The sequence below is a fragment of the Homarus americanus genome, unplaced genomic scaffold (genome assembly GCF_018991925.1).
Source record: "Homarus americanus isolate GMGI-L3 unplaced genomic scaffold, GMGI_Hamer_2.0 scaffold28695, whole genome shotgun sequence".
Taxonomy (NCBI): domain Eukaryota; kingdom Metazoa; phylum Arthropoda; class Malacostraca; order Decapoda; family Nephropidae; genus Homarus; species Homarus americanus.
The window spans coordinates 30,287-47,383 of NW_024715276.1; the positions used below are offsets into that span (position 1 = coordinate 30,287).

At 43.4% G+C, this 17,097-nt stretch overlaps 1 protein-coding gene across 2 annotated transcripts; it reads right to left on the reverse strand.

Annotated features, from left to right (window-relative positions):
* Positions 1 to 1,133: 1,133 nt before the first annotated feature.
* LOC121857255 lies at positions 1,134 to 4,843 on the reverse strand. Of its 2 annotated transcripts, XM_042353248.1 has the most exons (5): positions 4,316 to 4,843; positions 3,220 to 3,422; positions 2,846 to 2,972; positions 2,296 to 2,502; positions 1,134 to 2,016 (listed from the first exon to the last, which is right to left on the reverse strand). In XM_042353248.1, exons 1-5 carry the CDS (start codon positions 4,374 to 4,376, stop codon positions 1,835 to 1,837), a joined length of 780 nt encoding a protein of 259 aa, XP_042209182.1. In that variant the 5' UTR covers positions 4,377 to 4,843; the 3' UTR covers positions 1,134 to 1,834. The 2 variants fall into 2 exon arrangements, with proteins under 2 accessions (XP_042209182.1, XP_042209188.1); XM_042353254.1 differs by lacking the exon at positions 3,220 to 3,422.
* Positions 4,844 to 17,097: the final 12,254 nt, after the last annotated feature.

Below are 17,097 nucleotides of genomic sequence, written 5' to 3' on the forward strand. Positions count from 1 at the left end.
AGTCACACCAATTAAAAACTTTTGAACACTCCTGCCTATGTGGGAGAAGTAATAAAGACTTAAATCTCTCTTTCACTTTTCCTTTACCCTCTTTGTCACTGATCGGGTTGTTGTTAGCCGCTTGGGTGGTCGGTCACGTCTCTGTTACGCACTGGTGGCAAGTACTGGGCAAGCACTGGCTCCTGAATGTATCTGTACCTGCTCCAGTGTTGATCAAGTCTGGCCTTGAAAGAGGTCACACTCGGGGCCGTTCACAATTCTCACTCCGAAAACGTTTGCCCTCACAGTTTTCTTGACTTGTGGCTTTTTCAACCTTGTGGGGCGGGCGTCCGCCAGCTCCAGGTATGGACACTCGATTGTAGTAAAAGCTAGACGGTTGCAGGCGCTCTAATCTCTCTGGGTAACTGAGGTGCCGTAGTGCAGGCACCAGACTGGTGGCCCTCCTTTGGACATCTTTTATCAACTGACAGTTTCTAGCATATCTCAGGGACCAAACGGGCCCTACAACTCTCCAAGGAAGAAAAACTCACACGTTGCCAACAGTGACCATCGGACACCTAGACGAGTGAAGAGCAAATGTCAAATACACTACCCTAGCTAAGTTAATAGACACAAAAATAAGACAAGGTAAAAAAATCGTATGATCAGATTTTTAAACACAATATACTATGTATCTAAGGCAGGCTGGAGAGTAACATATTAAAAAGGGGTATAATGCAAGTTGTAAGGATTCTCAGCTGAACCCCTTGTTGATGAAACTAACAAACAAGCCGCAAACCAGGCAGAGGTATGTTAAAATTATTTCCGCCAAGCGCCTACCTCAAAATACTATATAACCATTGCAATGGAATAAATGTCCAAGGAACAATGGCTATGTTTCATAAAAGGAATAACATTACAGGAACTAGTTAGCGAACATATAAACACAACACAAAATGTCCATGAAAGGTAATTATGAAATCGGGATTTACCATCAACCTCTGACAGCAACAATAACCATTTGACTAACCTCCAGACAATGTTAACCCACCGACCAACAGTGCACAGATTGGCCTGTTAACACTATATCTGTTACACATGAATCCCTGTTCTCTGTTTACTCATCACTGTTAGGATTACCATAGAGGTCCAAGTTATATTTGAATATTTTATTATTTGTGGAAAAATATTTTTAAAATTCTGTAGATGTAGGTCGTGGTGATAAATGACTTGGTTAATATTCCAATAGGTATTTTGGAGTTTTATCATTATTACTACGATTCTTTTTTAGTTTTGGTTAGGTTAGGTTAGGTTAATTCAAAAACATCAACATACACTTTAAAAATAATATATCTTACCAATTGGGGAAATTAGGATAAAAACGAATGTTTACCAATTACTTCTTGAATAAATGTAGACATAATATTCATACACTACGATCTCTCTTACCATATAAGGATAACAGATTAACAGCTTCGAAAGACGACCCTTATTATTTTAGCAAAACTATATTAACATTAGGTTAGGTTAGGTCACAGTGTAGTGGAGTATGTATTGATATCAATATGAGACTCCTACTGTTGGTGGTTTTAGGTTAGGTTAGGTTAGGTCCTCTTAATCGGTAATTATAAGTATACATTGAAAACTCTATTTAACGAACTATAAAGAAAAGGAGGTCTGATATTTTGAGGGTCTGTTAGATGTGAAGCCCTCAGTTCACGGGTTATATGAAGAATCTTCCTTATAATGGGTATTCTTAAGTAAGGATTAGAGTATTCCTTCCAATTCGGTTTTAAAGTAAGGATTAAAATACTCATTCTAATGAGGATTCAAAGTAAGGATTAGAATCTTCCTTCTAAGGGGTGGTTCTAGGGCCGCAATAAGAATTACTGGGTACTGAATAAGGGGTGTAAGGCGGTGGAGGTTCACTGTCCACAAGCTGGGTATTGAAGGCTTCATTGTTTCTTGATCCAACTTCAGAAGTCTTTAGCATATCCTGGCGAGCCCTCACTCCTAGTGCTGGTAACTCATGTATATCTGAAAGCCACAAATAGAAAAAGGTTAATAGATAAAGTATGTACTGTGATTCTGAATTGTCCGTTTATTTAAGATGACGATTCAAAAAGAGTATGTGGGGGGATATTTCTACTTGTTGTCTTGGCACTTTATACACTCTAGGTGCTGGATTGTCTCGTAATATCATCAACAACAGTACCAACTGACAGTCATATAATCCCACCGACACCAACAGGGTCTTATAAACAGGTTATCCATCACTCAACAAAACTGGTATAATTGGAGAATGTTTTTACTCACCGAATGTCTGTGGTTTCTTGCAGTTCTTAATGAAGCATAAATAAACAGCGAGGATGATTGTTGTGATTCCTAGTACCACACACACCACACTCAACCACAATACGATAGAGATTGGATCGTAGTTGAATCCGGAAGTTGCTAGGTCTTGTAAGGGGGTCATTTCGCTTACCAGTGTTGTGTTGTGGATCAGAATAGGAGGCACTAGGGCTGAGAATACAAGGATTAATGTTATTTTAATAGACGATTCTATAAGCCTAGTGGTTGTTTAACACCTTAGATACTAAATCTTTGGTGGAAAATAAAGCTGTGAGGTCTGACACGGCACTTGAACACCTCCACTACATAAACGTAAAATTAAGTACTCATTCACAGCTGGATAGACTTAGGGTTAACTATCCATCCATAGTATAGAAGACGAGGGCTGTATCCACTCTGGTAATATAATTCTTTCAATCTCTCAAACTCTCCTTCATCGTCATCATCATCACTACCACCATCACTACCACCATCACCACTACCACCACAACTACCACAATCACTCAACACTTACCACACGTGCCCATAGCTTCACACAGGTACCAGTACACAGGATCATAGCTGGACAGTAGCACTTGTCGCCCCTGCATTGTTAACGCTCGTTCAAAGGCTACTTCCTTATATCCAGCTATTGTTATTGACTGAAAACATGGGATTTGTATTATTGTTTTTAGACTATTATTATTATTATTATTAATATAACTACAACAGCCTATACAATAAATAAAGTTAAGAACTAATCTCCATGAATTAGTATTACAAAAAAATAATAATACAAATATTCAAAATAATGAACGAGTAACCAAATAAAATACTGCTAAAAACGAAATCAACAACAATTATCACAAAAACTGAAAAAAAAGATAAAGATTAATAAAAAAAAATCACCACATTGGAGACGGTAAGAGATGTCCACAATCGCGCGTGTGGGATAGCAAATAAGCCAGCTGAAGGGAGGATACCCGGGGCTTGGTACACCATGGTAAATTTGGTGCCTAACGCCGGGGTCCAGAGCATGAACTGGGCTGTCTGGTTGTCTGGTAGGGAGAATGTCACTTTCTTCCCATCGACTGTCTTGGCGATTGTAGGATCTGTAATGAGTGATTGGTATTTGAGAGAGAGAGAGAGAGAGAGAGAGAGAGTGTGGAACAGATCACTATGTTCCACAATACTTAGGTAGGAGGTTTGGTACAGATGGCGTGGAACAAGTGGTGTGGAACAAGTAGTTTGGTACAGATGGCGTGGGACAAGTACTGTGAAACAGATGGTTTGGAACAATTAGTGTGGAACCGAGGGCGTGGAATAAGTAGCAGTGTGGAACAGATGACGTGGAACAAGTATTGTGGGACAGATGGCATGGAACAGGTATATTAATAATATCACATATATATATATATATATATATATATATATATATATATATATATATATATATATATATATATATATATATATATATATATATATATATATATATATATATATATATATATATATGCTGATAACCACAAGGAAAGAAGAAAATAGGGAGTTCCCAAGCGCTTTCGTGTAATTCACATCTTCAGGGGTGAGTACAGACTAAAGAGAAGTACAAAACAAGGTTTATATATACAGAGGAGGGTGAGATCAGGTCCACAATGGTCAGGTATTAGGTAATGACCCTACTAATCTTTAAATAGCACCGCAACGGTCGGTGGTCAGGTCAGAGGGTAAGGTGACCCAACCTTCTCACTTGGTTACAAATCTTCTTAATTACAAAATTGTCTAGTTTGTACATGTCATTACTCAAATTCAAATATATATATATATATATATATATATATATATATATATATATATATATATATATATATATATATATATATATATATATATATATATATATATATATATATATATATATATATATATATATATATATATATTGAAAAGCAACGCAAGAAGAAAATAACATAGAAATCTGATAAAATAATTGAAATTTTACCTGATGTGGACAGAGAGATTGGCAGCACCACATAAGCCATAAACCAATTTAAATTCCCCATCGGTATTTTCTGCGTCTTGTCACGTAACTCCTGTGAGAATATTATACTTCACTTGGTTAAATTTGATCGACACTTAACCTTAGTATTTCCAATGTGAATGGTCAGGTGTATTGCATTTTCAGTATCTTTTGTATGATCAATGTTAACATTAGGCTGTTTTTCAAGTTTATGTCAATATAACGTTGTTTGAAGGTATAGAGGAGTCCTGCGTTGAGTTCCAATGTTTTCAAAGGTCTCAAGTCATGCCGTGGGTAAGATTACTCAACACAATAGATGCTTTCTTCAACTACTCTCACCACTAGTTACGCTTTACCACCACCACCACTAGTTTACTCACTACCACCACTAATTACGTTCCGCTACCATCTCTAGGGTACGCACTACCACTACTATGTTACGCACTAGCACTACCACCTCTAGCCACGTACCCCACACACTCTCGGGCTTCTCAGAGCGGTGACTCACTTATAAAGTTTGTCTTGGACATATTTCATCAGTATCTTGTACCGGATGTCCGGTGTCAAGGCAGCTGGATCAACGACGTCACTGTGTGTGTGTGTGTGTGTAGTCCGTGGTCACACATACGGGAGAAGCTCCAGACACAAAACCGTCAGATAATGAACGTAAACATCATCTGGGAACCCCCTAGGCAACACATGTTTATAAAGCAAGAAATACCCATCCGCTGCTAAGATTCCACAGAGAACCATTTCCGCGAACAGGTTGGAGAATCTCATAAATATAATATGTTAAATAATAAATAATAAAAAAAAGCCACTCACACACCCCCAAAAAATATGTTGTCAACAACACGAAAAGTTTCACTTCATAAAAATTGTAACCTTACAACACTGTAACCGCCCAATGAGCGACTGTGGGATAATGAGACACTTGCACGTAGGACAAGATTGTTCTCTATTCGGTCAAAACCTGCAGAGTACAAAATACATATGTAACATCTGAGATAGTTAATTCATTTGTAAGTTCCTTCATTATTAACAACTACATATGATATACTTGAGTAGAGTAGGATGTTAAACCTTATAAAAACTTACGTTTTTCGGGTCTAATGTAGGACTTATTAGCTCCCTGACTTGTTAGCTCACTGGACTGCTTGAGACTATCTTCTGAACCCCACAGGGAGTGAGTCAGCCCAAGGCGAGGCCATCTGTTTCACATTTAACACCTCAGCAATGTTCGTTGTCAACACTCTGTCTCTCTCCTGTCACCCTTTCTCTCTCTCTATATATATATCCCTCTCTTTCTCTCTCTTCTAGTTTATCCTACTTTGGCGGTAACACTCCCCCTGTTGAGCTTGCTCGAAACCCGTTGTCTACCGGGAGTCTCACTCTCCGACTCCCTCCAACAGGCAGAGCTTTGTCACTGGACGTATTAACACTTTGGCACACCTCACCAGGCCGTCATCACCCGGTACCGCCTCCAATACCCTTCCTAGCATCCATTTGCTCCTTGGAAGAGGATATCCAGATATGATGACGATGTCCCAGTGCTTCTGTCGTCGCCGGAGTGTCGGGAGATATTCTATCACCCACCTCTTCCAGAATTGGTTTGCAATGAATTGGGCATGCTTCCATTTTCGTCGGTAAGCTTATGCTATGGACTGATCGCCTCCAGTGGGCAGGGTATCCGCGGGCATTCGCAGTAGGTGAAGCGGCGTGAGTGCTTCTAGGTCTCTTGGGTCGTTGGATACTGGGGTGATGGGCCTCACGTTGACGATCTCTTCCGCGGCACAGAACAGGGTGTTGAGTCGCTCGTCGTCTAGTACCTGTGTGCCCAACACCCCCTGGAGAACCTTCTTCACCGTGCGGACCTGACGCTCCCATACTCCACCCATGTGAGAGGCAGTCGGATGGTTGAACTCCTATTCTATTTGCCTCTGCAAGAGTGTGTTCCTAACACTGTTACTGCTGTTCCACTTCCTCACCGCCTCCTAAAGTTCTTTGTTCGCTCCAATCATGTTGGTTCCATTATCGGATCTGATGCACTTGGGAGGTCCTATGCGGGATGTGAACCTCGTCATGGCGTTGATGAATGAGTCTTTGTTCAGTGAGGTGAGGACTTCCAGGTGTATAGCTCGGGTGGCCAGACATGTAAACAAGCATCCCCATCTTTTCGCCCGGGCCCTGCCTTGTTTAACCATGAAGACACCAAAACAGTCGACTCCAGCGCAGGTGAATGGCTAACATTCTGGATGTACTCGGTCCTCTGACAGGTCAGCTTGGCGTTGGTGGGTAGGCTTCCAATTGCTTCTTCGACAAATTACACACGTACGACGTACGTAGTACTCGATCGATCAACTTACGGCACTTGGGTATCCAATATGTCTCGCGTAGCGCTTTTAGAGTGTGCTCGTGTCCTGAGTGGCCAGCCCTGGTCGAATGTACAATAAGTTCTGTGGGTTTTGTCCCTGGGTAACAAGAGTATGGGGTTCCTTTGGTCTGAATGGAGAGCAGCAAGCTTCAGTCAGCCGCCTATTCTTATCAGGCCGTCTGCACCCAGGTAAAGTTCCAGTTTGCTTATGTCACCAGTCCTGACGGAGTGTCCTCGTTCTAGCGCGTTCATCTCGCGGGGAAATCCTTCCCTTTGTATCAGTCGCAAAACAGCTACTCTTGCCTCATCCAACTCGCTGATCTTCAGTCGATCTTCTTGGTGACGTTTTTCCTTTGGATCGCTGAAGCGCCACTGTATGAACCTCCTGAGCCACGCCACACCTTTCAATAGCTTATGTCATGAAGAATACCTTGCCCATAGCCCTTTTAGGGTACTCTCGCCCTGGTCAGTGCTCGTTGCCAGTACTGTTGCTTCTCCTTTTACCTCCGGGTCTCCATCTGCAAGGTTAGGAATCGGCTTTGGGTTAGTAGCGTCGTGTCCGATGGCCTCCCTTCCATCCGTCCTGGGCGTTCTCTCTGTAGTATATCTTGTTCCTGGTTTTTATATCTCCTGGGTTTCTGTTGGTGTCACTGCTTCCGGAAAGTGGGCATGACGGGTGGAAACATGTTCCCTCTCCCCCTGATGAGATTTTCCTAACTCTGAGGTGCTGAGTGTTGGGAACCCTCCTTGGGTGGGTGTCGAGGTGTAGCAGCTCGACACTCCTGGTTCCGGCGGTTGACAACGTGTCTCGTGGATATCTCGTCGCGGCTGTCATCCCTTCACTCGTTTCCAGAAAAGTCCTTCCTAGGACCTGGTACTGACAGCATCTCACCAAAGTCCTCCGTATCGCTGAATGTCTGCAGTTGCTCCATCTGATCTTTCATATTCTGCATCATTGCCGTCAATTGGGTGAGCGTCTGCTGATAACACCCCGATTACCCTATTTATCCGGCCTGTTGGTTTCATCCTTCTCTCGGGTGAAAGGGTTTCTCCACTTCGCCATTTCTGTATGAGTGACCGGTTAGCATCTCCGTCGTTCAGGGCCTCCAGGTCTTCTACGCTGGCTAGGCTTATGACTGGTGGCACAGTTATAGAGACGTTCGGTTAAACGGGAATGCTCGTCAACAGACATGTCTGTTCGTTTATAACGATGTCATATAACAAAGGTCATGCAAGCGATGTCATACAAGCGATGAACTGAAGTTATACAAGCGATGTCATACAACTGAAGTCACACTAAAACGACAACAGAGGCACTACAATCAGTGTAGGGATTCATTACACAACTGCTAAGAATATAAACTGATGCCACAAACACTACTTAACTGTCACAACTACTCTTCTCTAATAGAAAGGACAACTCACTCGTTCTTAAATTTTATTTACAATTGGAGATGGCTGTACGCTTTGAACACTATCTCTCCCGCGTGTACGCACGAATGTTATTGACAGAGTCCAATCTTTCCTGACAAGCGGCCCTCGCGGCAGGCGGCTAGCCTGGCCGGAATGAACGATAACACTCCCGCGCTCTCGTACGAACAATTTTGGCACCGAGACCAGTCCTTTCTGACACGAACCCACCTACAGAGACGTCACGCTTCTCTACATACATATACAAGTGCTATACACACACTCAACCCACAAACCCCTTTTTTAGTTTAACAAATTTATTGACAAAGCTTGTAGTACAGTTTGCCTATTCTGAGTAATTCAGTCAGGTCTTGACACTGAGGGTGGTATCACTTCTCACTGCCACGCAGGACAGAGGTTCATACACAAAGAAATACATCATATTCGTTAACAGCTATAAATGTATAGAGGTCAGGTTCATAGGGTAATGTCACTGTTCACTGCCATGCAGGACAGAGGTTCGTACACAAAGAGATACATCATATTCATTGACAGTACATGTACATATATGTACACACACACATGCACATATACATACATATACATATATACATACACATATACATGTACATATATATACACATATGCACACATACATATATACACATACGTCGGTCAGATTCATGTGGGTAATGTCACTCTTCACTGCCATACAGGACAGAGGTTCGTACACAAAGAATGCATCATATTCATTGACACTATATATAGGTCAGATTCATGTGGGTAATGCCACTGTTCACTGCCATGCAGGACAGAGGTTCGTACACAAAGAAGGTAATACATCATATTCATTAGCAGTATATATAGGTCAGTGGATCACATACATTGGAGTCATATTCTAATTGAAGACTAATCAGTGTGGGCTAGCAAATTTGGGATAAACAGCAAGAATGTCCTCAAGCACACCTGATTCAATGAAGTAATTACATAGTTCAAGATACAATAAGTCAGGTGGCCTGAAGTCTTTGACAGTGTCACATTCAATAATATTGTGTTCTAGTGTATGCTTTAAAGGTTTATCACAAAGTTTACATGCTGAGTGTTCCGGTATGGGTACAGCGTTACTAACTTGCCAGATGTGTCTGTATCCTAGCCTAATTCTGGCCACGACTCCATCACATTGTCTGGTTCTGTCCTTATGCTGGCCATACCGGCACCTCTTGTCACAAAATTTGTCAGATTTACTTATGCTACAACTGTCATGTCTCTCTGCATTTCTCACTTCTTCTAGACCAGAGTTCATGATTCTGACTTGAATGTTTTTAATTACAGCATTGGACAGGCCAAGGTCGCGGTCAACATTTTCTTTCTTACATGCCTCATTGGCCAGTCTATCAGCACGGTCATGATACCTGATTCCAACATGGGACGGAATCCACACAAATTCGATACGAAAGTTGTTCTCATTGGCAGTTATCACATTCCTTTTAATATCACACACAACTTTAGACATAGAGCCTCATGGGCTGTTCATTGATTTCAAAGCACTTTGAGAGTCACAGAATATCACCTCACCTCCATTATCTTTGAGGTAGTCTGTGGCTAAGTAGATTCCAGTTAGTTCAGTTTGTGTTGTGCTGGCCCAGTTGTTCAGCCTTTGTTTGTTTGACACTATCATCTCTTTTTCTTTATATATTACAATTGCACAGCCTGTTCTACCTGTGTTTGTCTGCACAGAACCAACAGTAAAAGCATAACATTCACTTGATTTAATACTCTCTATGTGTCTGTTAATAGTTTCTAGTGTGACACATCTCACCACATCGGTGTTTAACATTTGCTTACTACCAACAGGAGTGTAATTAATAGGAACTGATATGTCCAGCCAAGGAGGAATGGCATTAGTAGGTTCGTCTGGGGTGATTGGGACATTCAGTTTCAAGAGATCTGCAACACTTTTATGAAGCCACGCCCCAAAGAGAGTCTTTTGTGGAAGGTTGGCGAGATGGTCGGGATTACTTAGATAGAACATCAACTCAGTTTGAGTTGTAGTTTGAGAACCATTGTTCTTCAAAACTTTGACACAAAACATGGTATTAAGTAGGGCTATCCTCTCAGATAGGGAGGGCAGTCCGAGCTCTTTCCTCATGTTTACAATTCTGGTTGATTTTGGGCAACCTAGGATGATGGGCATGGCTTCATTTTGCACTACCTCAAGGCTGTTGAGTTGTTTAGGCAGAATAGTCCTAAGATGGAGAGCATGATAGTCAACTACAGAACGATTGAAGTGAAGATAGAAAGTACGAGCATAGGTGATGTTAATTCCATAGTCCTTGCCAACAAGGGTTCTGAGGGGTTTAATGCTCTGCATTAGTTTGTCACTAAGGTTGCTGACAAAGTTTGTATCATTCACACAAATTCCAAGATATTTATAAGAGCTACATACTGTAGTTCCAAGGGCATGCTATTAATGCTATAGTCAAGAGGCAGAGGGTGAGCAGGACGAGGATTGAGGACCCTCGTCTTGTCAACAGATATTATGAGACCACATTCAACAGTTCTCCGAGCAAATACATCCAGCAAGGCTTGGAGCCTGAGTTTGGTTTGTGTCATAATGCAGATATCATCAGCATAGCATATTACGGCTTCGTTTGGCTGAACTGGAATGTCAGCAATAAGCTTGTGCATCAGTATATTAAAGAGCATAGGACTTAACACTCCTCCCTGTGGCATGCCAAGCTCAAATGATCTCATTCTGGCACTTTTAACTCCCCTAAACAGAACACTGGCATACCTGTTGGACAGATAACCCTTTATCCATGTCAGGAGTTTACCTTGGATGCCAAAATTAGTTAGTTGCTCAAGTATAATGTCTCTATTAGCTACATCAAAGGCTGATTTAAGGTCTATGAAGGCTGTTTGTGTCTTATCTTTTGAATGAACAAGATATTCTGCAAAGCATGCCTGTGTGCTACACCCGGGCATGAACCCGTACAGATTAGGGGCGAGTTTGTCTTTGACTTGAAACATGAGACGGTTTAGAACAACTCTTTCAAGGACTTTACACATACAGGATGTGAGTGAAATTGGCCTGAAGTTTGGAGAATTAGCTTTAGGGATTGGAACTATGTTTCCATGAGTCCATGTCTTAGGCAGAATACCCTGTGTGAGGCTCATTTGATACAGGTCAAGCAGTGGATGGTTAGGGATCTCATTCAACAATCTCAGGGTGTTATAGGTTATGCGATCCTCACCAGGGAAGGATGACTCACCTTTCATTAGTGCTGTTGTTAGTTCGTGGTGCGTTATAGGAAACTGGTCGGTAAGGTCTGGTGAGGAACAGGCTTTTTCAATATTGAAACCCCTATTAATGTGTGTGGTGTTAAGATATTGTTGTATGTCAGGAGGCAGGGAAGTGATTTGTGACACACTAGACCATTGGTCTAATAGCATGTCAGCATATTCTGCAGGGCTGTGATGAAGCTGGACTGGGGTGGGTGACTTGGTAATGGCTCTAATTTTGTTCCACACTTCTGCTAGAGTGGTTGTTCTATTAATCCCCAGTAAGAATTGTTACCAATAGGTGTTTCTCACCTGACCTTTGAGTTCACGAAATTCTCTGTTAGCTTTGAGGAATGCCAAGAGGTTATCACTAGTTTTATTTTGCTTATAAGTGTTGGCAAGCTGTTTTACATTCTCTCCTTTTTGATGAGGATGGGGTCATGTGTCCACAGAGGTGGCTTAGTGCTGCCCCCCTTCCTCCTTGACTTAACCCAGGTGGTATAATATGTGGTAATGACATTTACAACATCACAGCAAAATTCATCCACTGACTCAGGTGTATATCCAGCATACCCCGCGCTGTTATACTCGATCCGGGGGACTTTTGTTTATACTCGATCAGGCGACTATGTTATATACTCGATCAGGGCTTTGTTATACTCGATCAGGGAACTGTTATACTCGATCAGGGCCTTTGTGTAGGGCGAGCGATCCTCCGGCTAGTTACCGCTGCTAACTTGCTCGTTTGCTGGTGCAGACGACACTTGGGGTGGTTGGACGGAGGTGATAACGGCAGCAACTATCTCCGCCGCCGGCAGATTCAACCCAGCCGCCATACCGTCAGTATCTAGCTACCCTGCTGTCCGTCAAATTCTGGCTGTGATCTCATCATAGGTCCTGGACTCGTGGGCTGTGTTCCCAGACCTTCACCTATCAACTGCCAACTCTCTGGTCATCTACCACTACCGCATACCACGACCATCAGTTCATCACATTCCGTCGGTGCCCCGGTGTTCTCCTGCCTTTTTCAAGACGTCGCTGAGTGTGGAGTGAATGGACGCTTCCCTACCCTGAGTGTGCATCACCGCGTTCCAGAACCTTCCCCCAGGGCCACTGCCGTAGGAAATATTTGTTCATTGTTTGATTCCATTAATTGCTGACTCCCCTTTATTGTTCGATTCTATCAATTGTTGACCCCATTTAATTGTTTGATTCCATTAATTGCTGACTCCCCTTTATTGTTCGATTCTATTATTTGTTTGATTCCTTTAATTGTTGCTTCCATTAATTGTTTGACTCCCGTAATTATTTGATGTTTGTTGAGTGGTGTCAGAGTTTTGTTATATTTTTATAGTAAAGAGATGCCAATCTCTAACGGTTGTTTGTTATTCCTCGGAAAACCATGGTCCTTGACTTTCCTTTATTAAGATCCTGATTAGCCTGGTAAGGGATTTCTATCCCTAAGTCCCAGGCCTTTACAAGTGGCGACCTTGCCAGGATTGTCTCTGACCCTTGGTTTCTGAGGTTTAACATTCGTTCCGGTGTTGTTGTAAGTCGCCGTGAGCGCGCCACCTTGCTGTCTGTGGCCCGGAAGCAAGTGTTGTTCAGTGGTTATCCCTTCCTTCTGTGTGCTAATTTTGCTGCTCTCCCTTGTGCTTGCGGAAGTTAATTAGTGTTGGTTGGGGTGCACTGTGGATGCTGTCATAGCATATTTGTTGTTTCACCTGGTGCGGTTTCGTTACCCTGAGGTGATTCAGCTGGGCTGGGTGCGGAACTAGGTTCCCTCCAGTCGGATCAAATCATTTACTGGTCTGATTGAGCCACTAGGTGAGTTACCTTTGGCTATTTGCGGGGTAAGTTGTTTGTTTTTCTCCTTTGTTCTTGGCCTTTTGGATCATTATGTCTACTTTTGAGGTGTGGAAAGATCAAGCGGTGGCCCTGGGTCTGACAGGTAATGACATTGGTCAGTATGTGGTCACCCAACAGAATGCCGAGAGAGAGGAACGTCAGAGAGAGAGAGAGGCACGTCAGAAAGAGAGAGAGGAAGAGGCACGTCAGAAAGAGAGAGAGGAACGCCAGAGAGAAAGAGAGTTGGAGGAACGTGAGAAAGAAAGAGAGTTCGAATTAGCTAAGTTGCAGGCAGAAAAGGACCTAGAACTGGCTAGGATTAATGCTTCAAGTAGACCAGCATCCTCTGGCCATATACAAGACAATGTGGTAAAACCCAGCTTGCCTGTGTACCGTGAAGAAGACATCGCCTCCTACCTTGTTAGGTTTGAGCGGATAGCCGAGCTGCTTGGTGTAGCCCCAGATAGCTATGCTGTAAGGTTGGGTAGCCTACTGAGTGGTAAGCCGGTAGAAATTTACACGTCCCTGTCTGCCGACATCACCCGAGATTACTTCTTGTTGAAGCAAGCTCTCTTGCGAGGATTTTGCAAGACTTCTGACGGTTATCGTGCTGATTTTCGCAGAACGAAGATTAGAGAGGGAGAAACGTACCAGCAGTTTTCGATTCACCTGGGTCGTTTATTTCAACAATGGCTGGAGACATCAGGGGTTGAAGAAACCTTTGAGTCTCTCTCTAACTTCATGATATTAGATCAGTTTTGTCTTCTCTACCTCCAGACTTGAGAATTTTCATCAAAGAACACCAGCCAGCGACGCTTGGAGAAGCTGTGCATCTTGCCGACAACTGGGCGTCTGCTCGCAACGCCTACCCAAAGTCTTCCCCTCCTGTAGTGAAGATTGCGAAGCCTCCGTCCTCCGAGGAACCATCCCCAGGAGTACACAAGAGTAGTTCACCAGCCGTGCGGTGTCACAGCTGCGGAGAAGGGCGCATTCGTTCTCGCTGTCCCAGGAATCCCCTCGCCTTCAAGACTGCTGACACTCATCAACCCAGCAACAAGGTCGGATTCTGTTTGGAGGTCAGGAGCTGCCCCCGTTATTGTGTCAGTGGAACAATCAATGGGTCTAGGGCATCTACTTTCATCAGGGACACTGGTTGCTCGTGCATTATTGTCTCTGAAGAAGCCCTGCCTGACGCTGACATCTCCAGCTGCCCGAAGGTTAGTGTCGCCGATTATTTAGGTCGTGTTGACCAGTTCCCTGTTGTTAGGTGCTACCTGCGTTGCCCCTATTTCACTGGTTGGACTAATGTGGTAAGAGCTCCCATTAAATGTGCAAGTGCCCTCATTGGTAATGTTCCCGGTGTTCGTGACCCTAACGACCCGGAAACGTTAAAACTCTCCTCGCCACCAGCACCAGTCCCCACGCCACCTGCTGAGGACGACGACTCGCCACCTGCCGAGGTCGCCTCGCCACCCTCTCACGCCGCCACGCCTGCCGCCAAGGTCCAAGCTGTAGGGCCACGGACGGCGAAGGTGAAACGACCGCATCCCCTGATTCTGCCGAATTTGTTGCCACTGACTGTGACGCCCAGGGAGTTCGCCAAGCTTCAAGACTCGTGTGCCACTCTTAAGCGGGTAAGGGAGAAGGTGACTTCCGGGGAGGAGGATCAGGTGAGAGATGGGTCGGTTTATAAGTTTGTTTTGTTACGGAGCACCACCGCACTGAACCACGCCATCTATTTGTCCTGATCTACCTACCTTTACGAAAACAACGCATCTAGGGACTGAGACACGAGTATGACTCGTCTTAGTTACCACTCCGAGGTTTCCCTTCTCCATATCCTGGGTTGCGTCACCTCCTCAAAGTCTTCTTTGTCAGCTCCAATTCGAGGAGAGGCACTTGGCTCTGGGAAGTTACCACAGGATCATCTATCCTCTAAACCTACGTGCAGTGACTACCTACCGTCTTCTACAATACTCAGCCTTACTCGTCAGCCATCTCAGCTCCTCACTTAAGTACTAGTATCTTGTGTTAATTTCCCCACGTCCACTTGCTTCGAGATTGTTTTATGTTTATTAATATGTATATACTGTTAATGTTTAGGTTAAGTTTGGTTAAGGGTAATTTATGAGCTGAATATTTTGTTAAGGGATTTATGGTACTCTATTATATACAACGAAAACTCGCATCCTTTGTCTACCCTTTTATAGTCCGATTGTCTTTGTTTTTTTATTGTTGTTACCTGTTGGGATCTGGGTAGACGTATAACTATATTCTAAATCCCCAACTCGTAACAGTTTCTATTAATGAGGTGTTACACAGGTCTTGTGTTTCATCCAAGCGACCAGCTAAAGTAGGGCGGGTTTTTACTTGTTGTCCCTGCTGTTTGTCGTAGTAACATTCTCTCTGTAGCTCACAAGAGCTCTCTTGTAAGTCACTGTTCTCGTAGGAAAACTTATAGGAAGGTTGCTGATCAGTTTTACTGGCCAGGTATGAGAGCGGATATTAGAGCTTTTTGTAGGAGTTGTGATCAGTGCCCACGTATGTCCGCCAAGGGTAGAGTCCGTCCTGTTCCACTTGAACCCTTACCCGTCGTTGCAGAACCATCTTCTCGGGTAGCCATAGATTTTGTTGGACGATTCTCACCTCCTTCCTCTAAGAAGCCTAAATTACATCAAGCTAATTTGTTAAAGCAATATAATTGCAGGACCCACATTGCTCGTGTCCTTGACGACGTCACCAAGCTGGAGTTAGTCGAGGCACTACCCTGCAAGAGTTCCTGTGAAGTTCGGACGCCAGAGTCTGTTGATCTCGGTTGCCAGTTGCTGCCAACACCTGACGAGATAGAAGAATCCTCCACGACAGGAAATAGGCCCAAACTTAAATTTGGACTGAAGTGGACCCCACGTGCAGTTCCTTGATACGGCCTTACGTTTTGGACATCAAGTTACCACCTATTCTTTTCTATGACCCTTCTTTATTGTGCAATGTGTATTTAAGCATTTGTTGTAAGATGATTATGCTTTGTGTACTAATCTTAAGTTTTAATCTACCTTACAGTAGATTTTTGTTGGGGGAGCAGTGTAAGGGCGGAAACGATCCTCCGGCTAGTTACCGCTGCTAACTCGCTCGTTTGCTGGTGCATACGACACTTGGGGTGGTTGGACGGAGGTGATAACGGCAGCGACTATCTCCGCCACGAGCAGATTCAACCCAGCCGCCATACCGTCAGTATCTAGCTTCCCTGCTGTCCGTCAAATTCTGGCTGTGATCTCATCATAGGTCCTGGACTCGTGGGCTGTGTTCCCAGACCTTCACCTATCAACTGCCAACTCTCTGGTCATCTACCGCATACCACGACCATCAGTTCATCACATTCCGTCGGTGCCCCGGTGTTCTCCTGCCTTTTCAAGACGTTGCTGAGTGTGGAGTGAATGGACGCTTCCCTGCCCTGAGTGTGCATCACCGCGTTCCAGAACCTTCCCCCAGGGCCACTGCCGTAGGAAATATTTGTTCATTGTTTGATTCCATTAATTGCTGACTCCCCTTTATTGTTCGATTCTATCAATTGTTGACTCCATTTAATTGTTTGATTCCATTAATTGCTGACTCCCCTTTGGTTTTCGATTCTATTATTTGTTTGATTCCTTTAATTGTTGCTTCCATTAATTGTTTGACTCCCGTAATTATTTGATGTTTGTTGAGTGGTGTCAGAATTTTGTGTTATATTTTTATAGTAAAGAGATGCCAATCTCTAACGGTTGTTTGTTATTCCTCGGAAAACCATGGTCCTTGACTTTCCTTTATTAAGATCCTGATTAGCCTGGTAAGGGATTTCTATCCCTAAGTC

Excerpts from the sequence above, each read along its gene's own strand:
- LOC121857255 (XM_042353248.1), bottom strand. The coding sequence starts at position 4,376 with ATGGGGAATTTAAATTGGTTTATGGCTTATGTGGTGCTGCCAATCTCT. Across the intron at positions 2,973-3,219 it reads CTCTTACCGTCTCCAATGTG|TCAATAACAATAGCTGGATA; the intron begins GTGATTTTTTTT and ends CCATGTTTTCAG. Across the intron at positions 2,503-2,845 it reads TGAAGCTATGGGCACGTGTG|CCCTAGTGCCTCCTATTCTG; the intron begins GTAAGTGTTGAG and ends TTGTATTCTCAG.